At 45.5% G+C, this 16,460-nt stretch overlaps 1 protein-coding gene across 1 annotated transcript; it reads right to left on the reverse strand.

The window, feature by feature from the left end:
* Positions 1-1,526: 1,526 nt before the first annotated feature.
* Positions 1,527-14,324, reverse strand: LOC145362486 (uncharacterized). The gene is made up of 5 exons (XM_080218499.1): positions 14,201-14,324; positions 13,625-13,740; positions 11,847-12,986; positions 9,270-9,786; positions 1,527-2,866 (listed from the first exon to the last, which is right to left on the reverse strand). The coding sequence occupies exons 3-5, from the start codon at positions 12,851-12,853 to the stop codon at positions 1,694-1,696; spliced, it is 2,697 nt and encodes an 898-aa protein (XP_080074625.1). The 5' UTR covers positions 12,854-12,986; positions 13,625-13,740; positions 14,201-14,324; the 3' UTR covers positions 1,527-1,693.
* Between the last annotated feature and the right edge of the window lie 2,136 nt (positions 14,325-16,460).

Consider the following 16,460-nt stretch of genomic DNA (forward strand, 5'->3'; position numbering starts at 1 on the left):
ATTTCTCTCTGTATTGCAGGAGGGTCGTGGGGATTCCAATCAGACTTAATCATTTATTATAAAAGTCAAACAAAAACAGAAAATGTTGGAAAATCCCAGCAGGTCTGACAGCATCCGTGTCGAGGTGCAAGATCCGTGTTCTTATGAGAGCATAGAGCCAACTTTTCAAGTCTGGATGACCCTTCACGAGAGGTCCTATGAAGTGTCATCCAGACTCAAAATGTTGGCTCTATTCTCAAATCATTTTATCGATAAGTTTCTGGCTCTTAGTTTCCAAAACGCAGATAAGAAATCTGTCTGGTGCCCACTCGAGCTGTGAATTTTTCACTGTCCACGCTTGGGTCGGATTATAACCATTAGAATCCACTCTTAGAGGTCAACTTTTCAGTCCAGTGCTGCTTGGAGTGTATTGTCACTTCACTGACTACCGGATAACAAAACCTTCACAGTTCTTATCACAAATCTATGATAAAATAATTGAAGCAATGCCTGAGAACGCTTCTTAATCTACTACCTACCATCGTTTGTTGATTGGTCAGACCCGCTTTTTTACAGTTTCGGACATCTCAGCCGCTGAACACCAGCTGGTTATTCATAGATTCATAGAATCTTATAGTGCAGAAGGAGGCCATTTGGCCCATTGAGTCTGCACCGACCACAATCACACCCAGGCCCTATCTCCCATGCATTTACCCTAGCTAGTCCCCCTGATACTAAGGGGCAATTTAACACGGCCAATCCACCTAATCTGCACATCTTTAGACTTTGGGAGGAAACTGGAGCACCCGGAGGAAAGGAGGACATGGGGAGAATGTGCAGACTCCACACAGATAGTGACATAAGCCAGGAATCAAATCCTATGAGATAGCAGTGCTAACCACTGTGCTACCATGCTGCTCAAACTTATGGAGTAAGTTTAATGCTAATGCATTCTGTGTAAATATTCTCACCAGGTCCTCTTTTGGAGCCTTGCTAAGCAGCTTTAATGATCTGTGATTGCAGAAACTGAGTAGTCACAAGAATGTGGTCAAGAGAGTCCAGTCCCATAATCTGCAGTCCTTTTATAACAGAATATGTGGCTGTATGTAGCTGCCTCGGCCATGGTCAACCCCAACACTGCCTTCTTGAACTGCTACAATGCCTAAGGTGTAAGTATGCCCACAGTGCTATTAGGGAGGGATTTCCAGCTACACATTCCTGACAAGATTCTGACAGGTTTAAATCAGGTGGACAAAGAAAAGCTGTTCCCATTCGTTGGTGGGACAAGAACAAGGCGGGGTCATAGATTTAAAGTTTTGAGTCAGAGATGGGGGGGATGTGAGGAAGAATAATTTGATGTAGCGAATGGTGATGACCTGGAACTCGCTGCCTAAGAAGGTGGAGAAAGTGGAGACAATAAATAATTTCAAAGAAAATTGGATGGGCATTTGGGGGTTCCAAACAGAAATCCTTACTAATTATCTCTGAACTTCCTAACATCCTGTCACTGATGATACTTTTGTGAAATTTGAAAGCAGGTATTTGCAACAAGTCTCAAAGATCATTAACCCACTGGATGCAATGTCATGAGGCCAGCCAGTCCAGCTGAAAGAAACCCTCCAACATTCCCCATTGTCCAACTGTGAGAATGAACAAAATGCAGTCCTGGATGTAATTGAGAGCAGAAACAATAAACAGAATCCAACCCCTGGAATCACTCGTGAACTTGTTGGTGTCTCAACAGCTGGGATGAAAGTCTAAAACCCTTCCCACACTGAGAGCAGATGAACGGCCTCTCCCCACTGTGAACTCGCTGGTGTGTGCACAGGTTGGATAGGTCAGTGAATCCCTTCCCACACTGAGGGCAGATGAATGGTTTCTCCCCAGTGTGAATTCGCTCGTGTGTCCGCAGACTGGATATCTGAGTGAATCCCTTCTCACACTGAGAGCAGATGAATGGCTTCTCCCCAGTGTGAACTCGCTGGTGTCTCCGCATGTTGGATGAATCACTGAATCCCTTGCCACACTGAGAGCACGTGAATGGTCTCTCTCCAGTGTGAACTCGCTGGTGTATCTGCAGGCTCGATAAATGAGTGAATTCCTTCTCACACTGAGAGCAGGTGAACGGTCTCTCCCCAATGTGAACTCGCTGGTGTGTCTGCAGGCTTGATAAATGAGTGAATTCCTTCTCACACTGAGAGCAGGTGAATGGCCTCTCCCCACTGTGAACTCGCTGGTGTCTCTGCAGGCTGGATAACTGACTGAATCCCTTCCCACACTGAGAGCAGGTGAATGGCCTCTCCCCAGTGTGAACACACTGGTGTGACTGTAGATGGGACGATTGTGTGAATCCCTTCTCACACTGAGAGCAGGTGAACGGTCTCTCCCCACTGTGAACTCGCTGGTGTCTCTGCAGGTTGGATAACTGACTGAATCCCTTCCCACACTGAGAGCAGGTGAATGGCCTCTCCCCAGCGTGAACACACTGGTGTGACTGTAGATGGGACGATTGTGTGAATCCCTTCCCACACTGAGAGCAGGTGAATGGCCTCTCCCCAGCGTGAACACACTGGTGTGACTGTAGATGGGACGATTGTGTGAATCCCTTCCCACACTGAGAGCAGGTGAATGGCCTCTCCCCAGCGTGAACACACTGGTGTGACTGTAGATGGGACGATTGTGTGAATCTCTTCCCACACTGAGAGCAGGTGAATGGCCTCTCCCCAGTGTGAATTCGCTGGTGTGTCCGCAGGTGGGATAACTGAGTGAATCCCTTCCCACACTGAGAGCAGGTGAATGGTCTCTCCCCAGTGTGGATGCGCCGGTGAACCTCCAGCTCTGATGGGAATCTGTATCTCTTCCCACAGTCCCCACATTTCCATGGTTTCTCCATGGTGCAGGTGTCCTTGCCTCTCCCTTGGGTGGACAATCTGATTGGCTGGAGGACAAGAGTCCTTCCGGTGTTCTAACACTTCCCATTGGCCAGCTACGGTGAGAGGCAGTGAGTCGGAAGTGCACATTGGCGGAATTTGGGGAATGCGCATGTGCGGGTGTGTGGGGCGGGGCCCGGGACAAAGCCGGCGCACTGACCATTGTCTGTCCGGGTCTTCCAGCCTTTCCCATTGGACAGCCGCTCAGCGCGGCTGGAAGGCAAAGTCCCGCCTACCCCCACGTGGGGCTCCGCCTCCCATTGTCTGTATGCGGGGGATTGACCAATGGGAACTCTGGAGGACCGGAAGGACTCTGTTCCCCCAGCCAATCACCGCTCCTCTGTCTGAATGCGGAAATGGACAATGGGCTTGTTCAGCGGCTCACTCCTGGCCAGCAAAGCTGCTGCTGCTCTCTCTCTCTGAATGAAGATTGAGCTTTAGACAGATTCAAACTTCCTTATGTCTCCAACATTTGCGAATAAAACACTTTTTTTCTCTTTCTCTAGTCTTTAATTTTTAACTTCCTGATCATCACTTGTTGCCTAAATTAGGATCCTCCTTACATTTTTCATGTATCTCTTGCTTCGTATTATACACATCGTTGCAGCGGCACCGTGGCAGAGGCTGGCACAGCTGCTTCACTGATCCAGGGACACTGGTTCGATTCTCCGGCTTGGGTCACTGTCTGAGCAGATCTGCAGATTTTCCCTGTGTCTTCATGGACTTCTTCTGGGTGCTCCAATTCTCTTCCACACTCTAAAGATGTGCAGCTTAGGCTGATTGAACATGCTAAATTGTCCCTTACCTCCAAAGATGTGTAGGTGAGAGGGAATGGCGGGGTAAATAGGAATGGTGTCTAGGTGGGATTCTCTGTCAGAGTCATTGCAGACTCAATGGACCAAATGATCTCCTGCACTGTAAGCATTCTAAGATTCCGTGATTAGTCTGTTCATTTATGTCCAAATGTAAAACTTTAACATGGTTGTCAGCTTGAAGATTTTCAACTCTCTGTGTCCAGGACAGGAAGAAGTGAGAATGGATCTGTTAATCAGCCTCAATCAGCACCTTCAGGAGAATTGGGAGGGTGAATATTAGATACAGCAGGGTGAGAATGGAGGGAGAGTGTGTGAGATGGGGATTTACAGCTTTTGGGGAATGAGAGAGGATAGAATGTTTCATAGCAACTAGAATTGTCTGTTCTGAATTTCTATCCTGTACTGACACGATGACTTTTGTAAACTCATTCTACAGGACATCAGAAGGTGACAATTTACAGACCGAAATCTAAAATAAACATCATATCTAGATCTGACAGAGTCGCTTGATTCATCGGGGCCTGACCATCATTGACTGTTGAATCAAGCAGGAAAAATGTTGCTCTGTATTGTCTGCTTCAGAATACTTTAAAATAAGTGAGATTGTGAAAACTCCGAGATATGCAGACACCCAAGTGAGAGTTTTCCAGTACACTGAATGTGGAAAAAGAACTTTAATCAGTTACATAGCCTGAAAATACATTGCAGCAATCATAGCAAGGACAGACTGTACCTGTGCTCTGTGTGAGATTTAACTGATCGTTTAATCTGAAGAGTCACAAGGACACCCACAGCATGGAGAAACCATGGAAATGTGTGGACTGTGGGAAAGGATTCAGACACCCATGTTGACTGGAAATTCACCAACGCATTCACACTGGGGTGAGGCCATTCACCTGCTCTGTGAGTGGGAAGGGATTCACTCAGTTACTCTCACTTGTTGAAACACACTGTCACTCACAGCAATGAAGACCCTTTAAATGTTCTGACAGTGGGAGCGGCTTCAAAAGATATTGGCAACTGGTGTCCCATTGTGACATTCACACTAAGGAGAGATCGTTCAGCTGCTCTCACTGCACAAAGAAGTTTAGAAGATTATCCAGCTTGCGGGCACACCAGTGGGTTCACACTGGAAAGAGACCATTTGTGTGTGGGAAGGGATTCTTTCAGTCATCCCACCTGGTAACACACCAGCAAGTTCACAAGTGATGACCAGGAGTGTATTCTGCTGTTATTGCTGCTGTTAATCACATCCAAGACTGCACCATGTTCATTCTGACAGTTGGTGAAGTGGGAGGGTCGGAGGGTTTCTTTCTGCTGGACTTGGCAGTTTCAAAACTTTGCTTCCAGTGGGCTGATGCTCTTTGAGCCTGGGAGAGCACATTTCCACTGAAATGATCCACAGAAGCTGAAGAAGGACATTTATGTTATCCTGGATGGTAAATAGTGTTTTTCCCACCCATAAATACAGAGAGAGCTGGAAAAAAGCAGCAGGTTTGGCAACATCTGTGGAGAGAGAAACAGTGTTAATGTTTCATGATGTAACTCTACTTCAGAACTAAAGAGCAGGAGAAATGTGGTGAGTTTGTTGATGGGGGAGGATCAGATAGAACAAAAGTTTGTTATGGACAAAGTACTCAATGACTTGCAAAAAAAATGTGGGACGGGTGGGGAGAGTGGATTTTAGTAAAATAAGGCAGGATCTGGCCTTGACCGCTGAAGTGTTCGCCAACAGGAAGGGAACAGTCTTGCCTGGTGATTGTCGAGCGATGTTCATTCATCCGTTGTCGTAGTGTCTGCATGGTCTCCTTAATGTACTATGCCTCGGGATTTCAGTGGTCATGGGCATTTGGCCTCTGATCTTTGGGTAAATGTTCTCCAAGGTGGCCTTCATGACATACGACAGCGCAGAGTCGCTGCGCAGAAACTGATAGCCAAGTTTCGCACACATGAGGACGGCCTCAAGTGGGATCTTGGGTTCATGTCACACTATCTGTAACCTCCATGACTTGCCTGGGCTTGCAACATCTCACTTTCTGTCCTGTCTAGAGACAATACACATCTCTTTAACCTGTGCTTAATGCTATCTCCACTCACATTGTCTGCACCTTTAAGAATTGATTAACTGTAAAGACTCACATTCTAATCAGTATTCTGTAAACTGTGTGTGCCTTTATATGCTCTGTTTCAGACCAGAACTCTCCACTCACCAGACGAAGGGGCAAACCCCGAAAGCTTGTGGGTTTACTATCAAATAAACCTGTTGGACTTTAACCTGGTGTTGTGAGACTTCTTACTGTGTTTACCCCAGTCCAATGCCAGCATCTCCACATCATAATTACAGCAATGGTAGAGTGGCTTCTTTCTGAGCTGTGGTGAATCTGTTCTGCACCATGTGTCATGGCCTTCCTGGTGTCAGATCCCCAAAACCTGACTCAATTCTCAAACAGCAGCTGAACCATTGTTGAGAAGTTTATTTTATAAAATGTCAGATGATTTTTTTAAACACACCCTCCAGCTTGAATGATTTCTGTGTCTAAACCCTTTATAACTTGGTGGAAATTTATTGAGGTACAGGGTGTAATATTTTGTGCGCTGTGGGAGAAAATAGTTTAGTCTGAGTTAGAGAGTCAAACAGGCTCTTTACTGCAGACAGCTCACCATGGCAACACTGATAAGATATTCCATTGCACAGAATCGACTCTGAAACCCTTGCCTCAGGCCTGGTTGTACTCAGTAGCCATTGATGATTTAACATGTTTTTGTGACTGTCTTGAATCAGTGACTTTAAGGCTGATGTTACTAATTTAAAATAAACCCATTCAAACTAATTTATAAAAGTCTGCATTAAAATATCAGATGGAGGAATTCACCGGAGCCTGTTAACCGCTGGGACAATGATACAACAGACATTGAGTGAGGTACAGATCCGACCTGGAAACTGGAGGAGTGAATATTGGAAATACTGTCCCTCCAGCACTCAGTGCCTTGTGACTTCACCCAAAGCTTTGGGCTCCTAGACACAGAACAGGAGCTCCTTTACATCTGGGCTTAGAGTCAGGAAGGACAAAGGTGAAGGCTGGAAACATGCTGACAAATCAGAGATCGGTGTAAAACTGGGATCTATTCCTGACCGAGAGTGAAACAGTGGGTTTAAATTTCAGGGCTGAAAGATGATTGTTAATTATTACGGTTCCATCTAGTCAGCAGAATTTCTAATACCAGGGAGAGACACAGAAGTTCTGCTTCCCAGTCTGGAGTCCAATAGCTTTTAACTAAAACTGAAAGTGAATCCTTGGATTCTTCTGTGAAGGAACCACCTGACCTTGACCTGTCAATCAATCTTCCCACAACAATTCAAAAGGGATGTAAACTCAGAAAACTACAGGACATTCCATTAGGCCCAAATTACAAATAAAAAGGCCAATTGTGCTTTCATCAGACATCAGGCAATGAAAGAAAAAACACAGAAATAGAATTAAAATACATTCCTTAAATGCACAGTAGCATCACAAGTGAAATGTGAGCTCACTGGTGTCTCAGAAGATGAGATGCCTGATTCAATCCTTTCTGTAAGTAATTGTCAGGATTGCATTCTCATGGATGTTCCACATCTTGTATTTTATTTATGGTGGCACATCATTAAAACAGGAAATTATTGGATACAACCTGCAGCTCCTTCCTTTTCAGATATGTATAAGAAATAGGAGCAGGATTCGGCCATTTCACCCACCGAGATTGCTCTGCCAATCAATGAGATTGTGGCTGGTCAGATTATGGCTGATTGCAGCCTGAACTCCACATTCCTGCCTTGCTCCCGTTACCTTCGACTCCCTTTTGATCAAAGCTCTGGGGAACTCAGCCTTGAATATATTCAATGACCCAGCCTCCGCTGCTCTCTAAGGAGAGAGAATTCCAAAAGTGAATGAGAAGAAATTCCTCCTCTCCTCTCGTTTAATTCCTCCTCACCTCCCCAATTATTATTAAACTGCGCTTCCAGTTTGAGATTTCCAGAAGGGAAAACATCCTCTCAGCATCCACCCTGTCAAACCCCCTCAGAATCTTAGGTTTCAATAAGATCATCTCTCATTCTGATAAACTCTGTGGTCAGACCCAACCTTTCCACATAAAATAATCCCTTCATCCCAGGAATCAGCCCAGTGAACCTTCTCTGAACTGTTTCCAACACAATTGTATTTTGTGCCTTTTACTGAAAACAGGAACAAATATTTGTTCAGAGTCTGGGCCATTCCATCATTTATTGCTCAGTCTTAAAGTTTAAAGTTTATTAGTCACAAGTAAGGCTTACATTAACACAGCAATGAAGTTACTGTGAAATTCCCCTAGTTGGCACTCTATGGTGCCAGTTCAGGTCAATGCACCTAACCAACAGGTCTTTTGACTGTGGGAGGAAACCGGAGCACCCGGAGGAAACCCACGCAGACACAGGGAGGACGTGCAAACTCCATACAGACAGTGACCCAAACCGGGAATTGAACCCAATTTCCTGGCAGCGTGAGGCACAGTGTTAACCACTGCGCCGCTTCGTCTCACCTGCCAAGGAACCAATGCTCACTTCAGCTTCTCTTTCCCATTTTATAAACTTGGAGAAACTTTAATTTGAATTTTTTCCTGTGAGTTTCCCCGCATTCTCCATTTTCCAAGACATTCAGTGATTTTAGAGAGGAATGGGAAGTTGAAAATCGGTAGTAGTTTGCTCGGACGGTGGGAGCAAGAGCTGGTTCTTTGAGGAGGGGGTGATGTTGGCAGTTTTGCAGATAGTGACAGGAGCCGAGGCAAGGGAACAATTAAAACAATCAGCTCAGACAGGGAAGGTGATGGTCAGCAACCTAGTGAGAATAGAGTGAAGGGAGCAGAGGGTGAGTCTCACGGAGAAGGCGAGCTCTAGAGGGGATGAGAGGAGATAGGAGAAAAACTAAAGAAACAGGCAAGTTTAAGGCTCAGGGAAGAAGGAGATTTTAGAGACAGTTTGGCCCAATGGAAGGGAATGAATCAGCAGAGGCAGCTGATCAGATTGTCTCAATCTTAGTGACAAAGAAGCTCCATGAGCTCCTCACTCTTGTTGGAGGAAACGGGGGAGGGAGAGAATTTGAAAAGGAACTAACTTATGTTGGTGACAATAAAAGGACTTGTCACACTATGTTTAACACAAAGCTGATTTATTTGTCCTTTATCCAGAATATTAATCTCTATCTGAAATGGAACTCATTAACATCAGAAACAGACCCAAAGAACATAGTTCAGTCCTGGATGTTATTAACAGAAGAATCCAATCTCAGTAATTACATGTGAACTCTCAGGTCTGTCAATAGGTTGGGTAAACAGATAAATCCCTTCCTACACACTGAGCAGTAAACAGCCTCTCCCCAGCATCAGTGTGCTGGTTTACAGTGAGTTGAGATGATTGTCTGAACTCAGTCCTACAGCGAGAGCATCTGAATAGTCTCTTATCAGTGTGAACACATTGACAGGACATCGGTTCCTCCAATCTTCCACGGCACTTCCTGGAGTTGAGCATTCAAACACATTTCTTATCAGTGTGACTGCGCTGGTGTTTCCGCAGGTTGGCTAACCGAGTGAATCCTTTCCCACACTCGGGGCAGGTGAATGGTTTCTCCCCAGTGTGAACTCGCTCATGTGCCAGCAGGTTCGATGAGTGAGTGAATCCCATCCCACAGTCAGAGCAGAGGAATGGCCTCTCCCCGGTGTGAACTCTCTGGTGGTTCAGCAGGTTGTATGAATGAGTGAATCGCTTTCCACAGTCAGAGCAGATGAACGGCCTCTCTCCAGTGTGAATTCGCTGATGTGTCACCAGACTGGATGACTGAGTGAATCCCTTCCCACACACCGGGCAGGTGAACTGTCGTTCCCCAGTGTGATTTCGCCCATGAGCTTTCAGTTCAAATGGGTAACTGAATCCCTTCCCACAGTCCCCACATTTATAGGGTCTCTCTCCAGTGTGAACGTGCTTGTGTCTCAACAAGCCAGATGATCGGCTGTAGCCTTGCCCACACTCAGAACACGTGTACGGTTTCTCCCCACTCTTAACGGTGCTTTTACCTTCCATGTTCAAATTCTGATGATACTGAAGTTCTGATGAATTGGGTGACTCTCAGATCCTGAGATGATGTTCAAATTTCCCAACTGTAAATCCTCAACTTCCAATACCCCTGTGAAATTGATTTAAAACAGAAAAAAAGGGAATGAGAGAGAACCCACAAAACACAAAGGCAGGTTGTGAAATCGAGCTGAACGAATCTGGTAATTTGTGAAGCTGGCAGTAGGAAAAAATGACCATGAAAACTGCTTGATTGTCACAAAAACCCAACTGGCCTCTATGGGAGGTGAGAGAAAGAGGTGAAGGAGAGAGATTTTTTATATCTACAAGACATACTAAGAGAGTAGTCAGCAAAGCAAATTTGACCCCGAGCTTCATAAAGTGTGATATTGATATATAAACAGGGAAGTTATTCTGAATATTTATAAAGCTCTGGGCACCACTTAAGACCCCGCCCCTCATTCACTCTGATTGGTTGGAGGATGAGCCGCTCTCCCTCGGTTCTCTTCCTATTGGTTCAAATCAGCCATCAATCAGCCCCGGGCATTGTGACACGGGGCACGTGCAGTGCGGCTCATGTCCAGGGACAGACACTTGTTAGTTTCACCTTCAGGTGGGAAGGAGGTGGTTAAGCAGAGGCAGCGTTAGGGGCAGTAAGTGGGAGGGGAGACCTCAACATTCAGGGCAAACCCCATTCATCAGGGTCTGGATATTATCAGCCTTTGAGTTTAACAGTTGAGTTCCAGCTCATTACCATTTACTTTTTAAAAGAAGTCCTCATTTTCCCTGTCTCTCTTTCCAAAATCTTAAAACTGTGTTCATAAGTTTGTAAGATATAGGAGCAGAATTAGGCCATTCGGCCCATCGAGTTTTCTCTGCCATTCGATCATGGCTGATATGCTCCTCCTCCTCATTTTCCTGCTTTCTCCCCATAACCCTTCAACCCATTACCAATTAAAAATCTGTCTAACTCCTCCTTAAAATTTACTCACTATCCCAGCATCCATCGCACTTTGGGGTAGTGAATTCCACAGATTCACAGCCCTTTAGGAGAAGTGGTTTCACCTCAACTCTATCTTAAATTTGCTATCCCTTATCCTTAGACTACGACCTCTCATCCTAGAATGCCCCACAAGAGAAAGTATCTGCTCCACATCTACTTTATCCACACCTTTTATAATCTTGTATACCTCAATCTGATCTTCCCTCATTCTTCTAAATTCCAGAGAATATAAATTGGAAAAAATTGTTCAGAGTGCGGCCAACTCCGCACTCCGAATGAGGATGGATAAAAGACACCACACCTGTTTGTGTGGAGTTTGCACATTCTCCTCTTGTCTGCATGGGTTTCCTCCGGGTGCTCCGGTTTCCTCCCACAATCCAAAGATTTGCGGGTTAGGTTGATTGGACATGCTACAGAATTGCCCCTTAGTGTCCTGAGGTGCGTAGGTTAGAGGAATTAGTGGGTAACTATGAAGGGATATGGGGGTAGGACCTGGGTGGGATTGTGGTTGGTGCAGTAGAGATTCTACGATTCTTCTACGACCTGTAGTGGTCGGAAAAAGACTATTTATGATCCAGTATAAAGTTAATGTACTATATAGAAACTAAGGGCAGGCCATTTGAGTCTGCTCCACCATTCAATATGATCATGGCTGATCCACTACCTCAATGCTATATCCTCCCCATACCACCTGAAGCCATTAAAATCTAAAACAAAAACTATCTCTTCCTTGAATATATTCAGTAATTTGAATTCCACAGCTTTCTGTGATAGAGAATTCCCCACGGTCACTGTCCTTTGAATTATGAATTTTTTCCTCATCTCAGTCTCATCTGACATCTGCTTTCGTGGATCATTTCAGTGGGAATGTGCCATCGCTCAAAGGGAATCAGCCACAGGAATGAAAATTGAGAGACCGGCCAGTCCAACAGCAAGAAACCCTCTGACCTCCCACTTCACCAACTGTCAGAATGAACATGCTTCAGTCCGGGATATGATTAACAGCAGCAATAACAGCAGAATCCAACTCCTGTCATCACTTGTGAATGGGCTGATGTTTCAACAAGGTGGATAACTGAGTGAATCCCTTCCCACACACAGAGCAGGTAAATGGCTTCTCTCCAGTGTGGATTCGCTGATGTGACAGCAGGGTGGATGACTGAGTGAATCCCTTCCCACAGTTAGAGCAGGTGAATGGTCTCTCCCCAGTGTGAACTCGCTGGTGCATCAGCAGCGTGGATGTCCGAGTGAATCCCTTCCCACAATCAGAACAGGTAAATGGTCTCTCTCCAGTATGAACTCGCTGGTGTGTCTGCAGCGCAGATAAATCACTGAATCCCTTCTCACGCTCTGAGCAGGTAAATGGCCTCTCCCCAGTGTGAACTCGCTGGTGTCTCAACAGGTGGAATGACCGAATGAACCCCTTTCCACACACAGAGCAGGAGAATGGCTTCTCCCCAGTGTGAACTCGCTGATGTGTCAGCAGGGTGGCTAACTGGGTGAATCCTTTCCCACAACTGGAACAGGTAAATGGTCTCTCCCCAGTGTGAACTCGCTGGTGTGTCAGCAGAGTGGATGACCGAGAGAATCCCTTCCCACAATTGGAGCAGATGAACGGTCTCTCTCCAGTATGAACTCTCTTGTGTCTCAGCAGGCTGGAGGAATCTCCGAATCCTTTCCCGCACACGGAGCAGGTGAACGGTCTCTCCCCAGTGTGAACGAGCTGGTGTGTCAGCAGATGGGATGACTGAGTGAATCCCTTCCCACAACTGGAACAGGTGAACAGTCTCTCCCCAGTGTGAACTCGCTGGTGTTTCAGCAAGTTGGAAGACTGATTGAATCCTTTCCCACAATTGGAGCAGGTGAACGGTTTCTCCCCAGTGTGAACTCGCTGGTGTGCCAGTAGGGTGGAGGAATCTGTGAATCCTTTCCCACAATTGGAGCAGGTGAACGGTTTCTCCCCAGTGTGACGGCGTTGATGTGTTTCCAGCCCAGACGGGAATTTGAATCGCTTTCCACAATCCCCACATTTCCACAGTTTTCCCATGGTATGGGTGTCTGCATCTCAGTGCTTTTCCTGTCACTCTGATGGTTTCCCCAACGTAATGAATGACTCTATCAGAGCTTGACGTGAAATTTTGTTTGAGATTTCGGATGGCAAATCCTCCCCTTTTAACATCCTGTAAAAGGAGTTTACAAATGTCATCACAGTCAGTACAGCTCAGAAACTGAGAATAGGCAACCCTAGTTGCTGTGGAATATCCTTCACTGGTTTAAAGTGAATAATGAATTTAAAACATCACTGCGAGTCAGCAAATCAATCAAAATGCTCACATAGGAGTAGAATTTATCTCCAGATGTACAGAAATCAGAAATAATGAAATTGTGTTCAATTTGTACAGAATTTTAGAATCCATAGAACCCTTGCAGTGCAGGAACTGCATCAAGTCTGCACCGATGACTTGGATGAATGAACATGGTTCAATCCTAGACATAATTAACAGCAGCAATAACAGCAGAATCCAACCCCTGTCATCACTTGTGAACTTGCTCGTATCTCAGCAGGTGGAACGACTGAGTGAATTCCTTCCCATAGTCAGAACAGGTAAATGGCCCCTCACCAACGCGAACTCACCAATGTGTCAGCAGGTGGAATGACCGACTGAACCCTCCCCACACAAAGTGCAGGTGATCAGCCTTTCCTCAGTGTGAACTTGCTGGTGAATCACACCAGCCCCAGAGCCATGGAATCTCACACAGATAACAGAGCGCAGCACTAAAAACTCTGAACTGTAGATGAGTGTTCAATAATACTCACTTCTGGAACAATTTCACTATTTTCAAATTTAAACTTGCTGCTGGAGCCTGCAGCTGGAAAGATGTCAGAAGCACTGGAGTCAGAGAAAAATTGCAGTCTCTAAATCTTCTCACTCCCTTTAAAAGCAAATTACAAGAGTCATGTGTCAACTGTGGTTTGAAATTACGAGATAAACATTTTTCTTTGTTTGAGATTGCTGTGTAAATCCTCCCCTTCTAAACCCCTGGAAAAGGAGTTTCCAAATCCATCATTCAGTCCAGGATAGAAACAGGGAATATTCTCTCCTCCTGTTTCCTAATGTAGGATGATTTAAGATCAATATGTTTAAATTGGGAGTAGTTCAGACAAGGTACGTTAAGCTGATTTGGGACACAGATGGGTTTGTTTTATGAAGAAAGTTTGGGCAGGGTGCATCTATAATCATTGAAGTTTAGAGAAATGAGATTCTAACTTATTGAAGCATATAAAATTATCTGGGTGCTTGACAAAATAAGTCCTGAAAGGATGTTTCTCCTCAACGGTGAATCTAGAACACCAGGTCATTTAAAAATAAAGCTCTAAGACAAAGATGCTTACCACTTGAACACACCACCCTGACTTCCTGTCCACACATCCATCCTTGGCCTTTTGCAATGTTCAATTGAACCCCAAAGCAAACCAAAAGGACAGTACCTCATCTTCCGAATGGGCACTTCACAGCCTTCTGAACTGAACATTGAGTGAACAACTTTACAGTGTGATCTCTCTCCACCACCAGTGAATTTCCATTAGTTTTACTTAATTTTGTTTCATTTTTTCATCCATTTGTATCATTCTTCTTTCTCTCTTCCATTTTTCCACTTCCCTATTCCCACTCTCCTTCTTGTGCCTCCCCACTCCAGGCCAACTGCCTTAACCATCTATACCTCTGCTCTGCCAAACAAAACATTCTGATCTCTTAATGGTCACTGCTAACCACTGTGCCACAGTGGGCAGCATGGTGGCACAGTGGTTGCACTGCTGCCTCACAGCACCAGGGTTCAATTCCCAGCTTGGGTCACTGTCTGTGTGGAGTTGGCACGTTCTCCCCATGTCTGTGTGGGTTTTGTCCAGGTGCTCAGGTTTCCTCCCACAGACCCAAGATGTGCAGGTTAGGTGGAATGGCCATGCTAAATTGCCCCTTCGTATTAGGGGTACTAGCTTGGTAAGTGCATGAGCTTATGGGGATAGGGGCTGGGTGGGACTGTGATCAGTGCAGACTCGAGGGGGCCAAATGGCCGCCTTCTGCACTGTAAGATTCTGATTCTCTGATTTTTAGCAACTTCTCAGTCATCTTTATCCTCACTTACATTCCCTTCAACCCATTCCACCCCATAGTATAATTTTTTTTGATTCTCTTTACCCTTAGCTCTGACATAGGATCATCCAGACTGGAAACATTACCTCTATTTTCTCCCCACAGAAGCTGTCAGACCTGCTGAGATTTTCCAGCATTGTCTGCTTTAGCTCCGCCCACTGACCGCGCATGCGCTCTGTTCCCCGCTGAACAAAGATGGCGGCCGCGGCGCGGGGCCGAATCCCCGATAAAATCCCCGCAGCTGCAAACCCGGGACCCGCAGGCTCTGATTCGGACCTTGCGGTCTACAGCGGGTGTTTGTGAAGCCTCCGCTCCCTCCCCACCTCGACTCCCAGTTCCATTTCTCCCTCCACCCCACCGACTCTCACCCGCTAAAAAAAACCGTCTCCCACACTCGCAAGCTCCGAGGAAAGTGACACTGCGCATGCTCCAGAGGCAGCACCGCGCCTGCGTACTGGCCACCTGTGGAGTGAATAGGGGACTTTCACACCCGCAGCGAATGCTGGGTGATAACTGCACCACTGAAATTTCAAAGAGTTAATACAAAATAAAATTGTTAACATTTGAGATAAATTAACAAAATATTGTGAATTGGTGATCTTCTGTGCTCCATTTCTGGAAGTTCTGCTGTGGATCACACAGAGGTATCAAAGCTTTTTTTAACGTTTCCCCTCTCACTCCTTCCTTGATTGTGTTGATTCTGGCTGGGTTCAATTATGATGTGGAGATGTCGGCGTTGAACTGGGGTGAGCACAAAGGTCTCACAATACCAGGTTAAAGTCCAACAGGTTTATTTGGTAGCACAAGCTTTTGGAGTGTTCTTCCTTCAGTTGAGTGAAGAATTGTGTTCACAAACAGGGCAAACATAGACACAGACTCAATTTACAAGTTAACGGTTGGAATGCGAGTCTTTACAGGTAATCAAGTCTTTACAGGTACAGACAATGTGAGTGGAGAGAGGGTTAAGCACAGGTTAAAGAGGTGTGAATTGTCTCCAGCCAGGACAGTTACTGAGATTTTGCAAGTCCAGGCAAGTTGTGGGAGTTCTCATTTCACAGCAGAAATATGTAATAACTCTCCAAAAGAAAAAATCCAGAAGAATAATTTTGAAAAAGAGTTGACTAATTTCATATTCTCCAGTCAAGTTAGGATGGTTATTACTGTCAGAAACAAAACCTGACTCTCAGAATGAACATTGTTCAGTCCAACTGGGTGGCATGGTGGCACTGTGGCTAGCACTGCTGTCTCATAGCGTTAGGGACCCAGGTGCGATTCCCAGCTTGAGCCACTGTCTTATGGAGTCAGCACGTTCTCTCTGTATCTGCATAAGTTTCCTCTGGGTGCTTTGGTTTCCTCCCACATTCCGAAAAATGTGCTGGTTAGGTGCATTGGCCATGCTAAATTCTCCAAAATTCAGTGTATCCGGACACTGGAGTGGGACAACTAGGGAATTTTCAGAGTAACTTCATTGCAGAGTTAATGTAAACCTACTTGTGACAC

This window comes from Carcharhinus amblyrhynchos, unplaced genomic scaffold (genome assembly GCF_965287045.1).
Source record: "Carcharhinus amblyrhynchos unplaced genomic scaffold, sCarAmb.v2.hapA scaffold_38, whole genome shotgun sequence".
Lineage (NCBI taxonomy): Eukaryota > Metazoa > Chordata > Chondrichthyes > Carcharhiniformes > Carcharhinidae > Carcharhinus > Carcharhinus amblyrhynchos.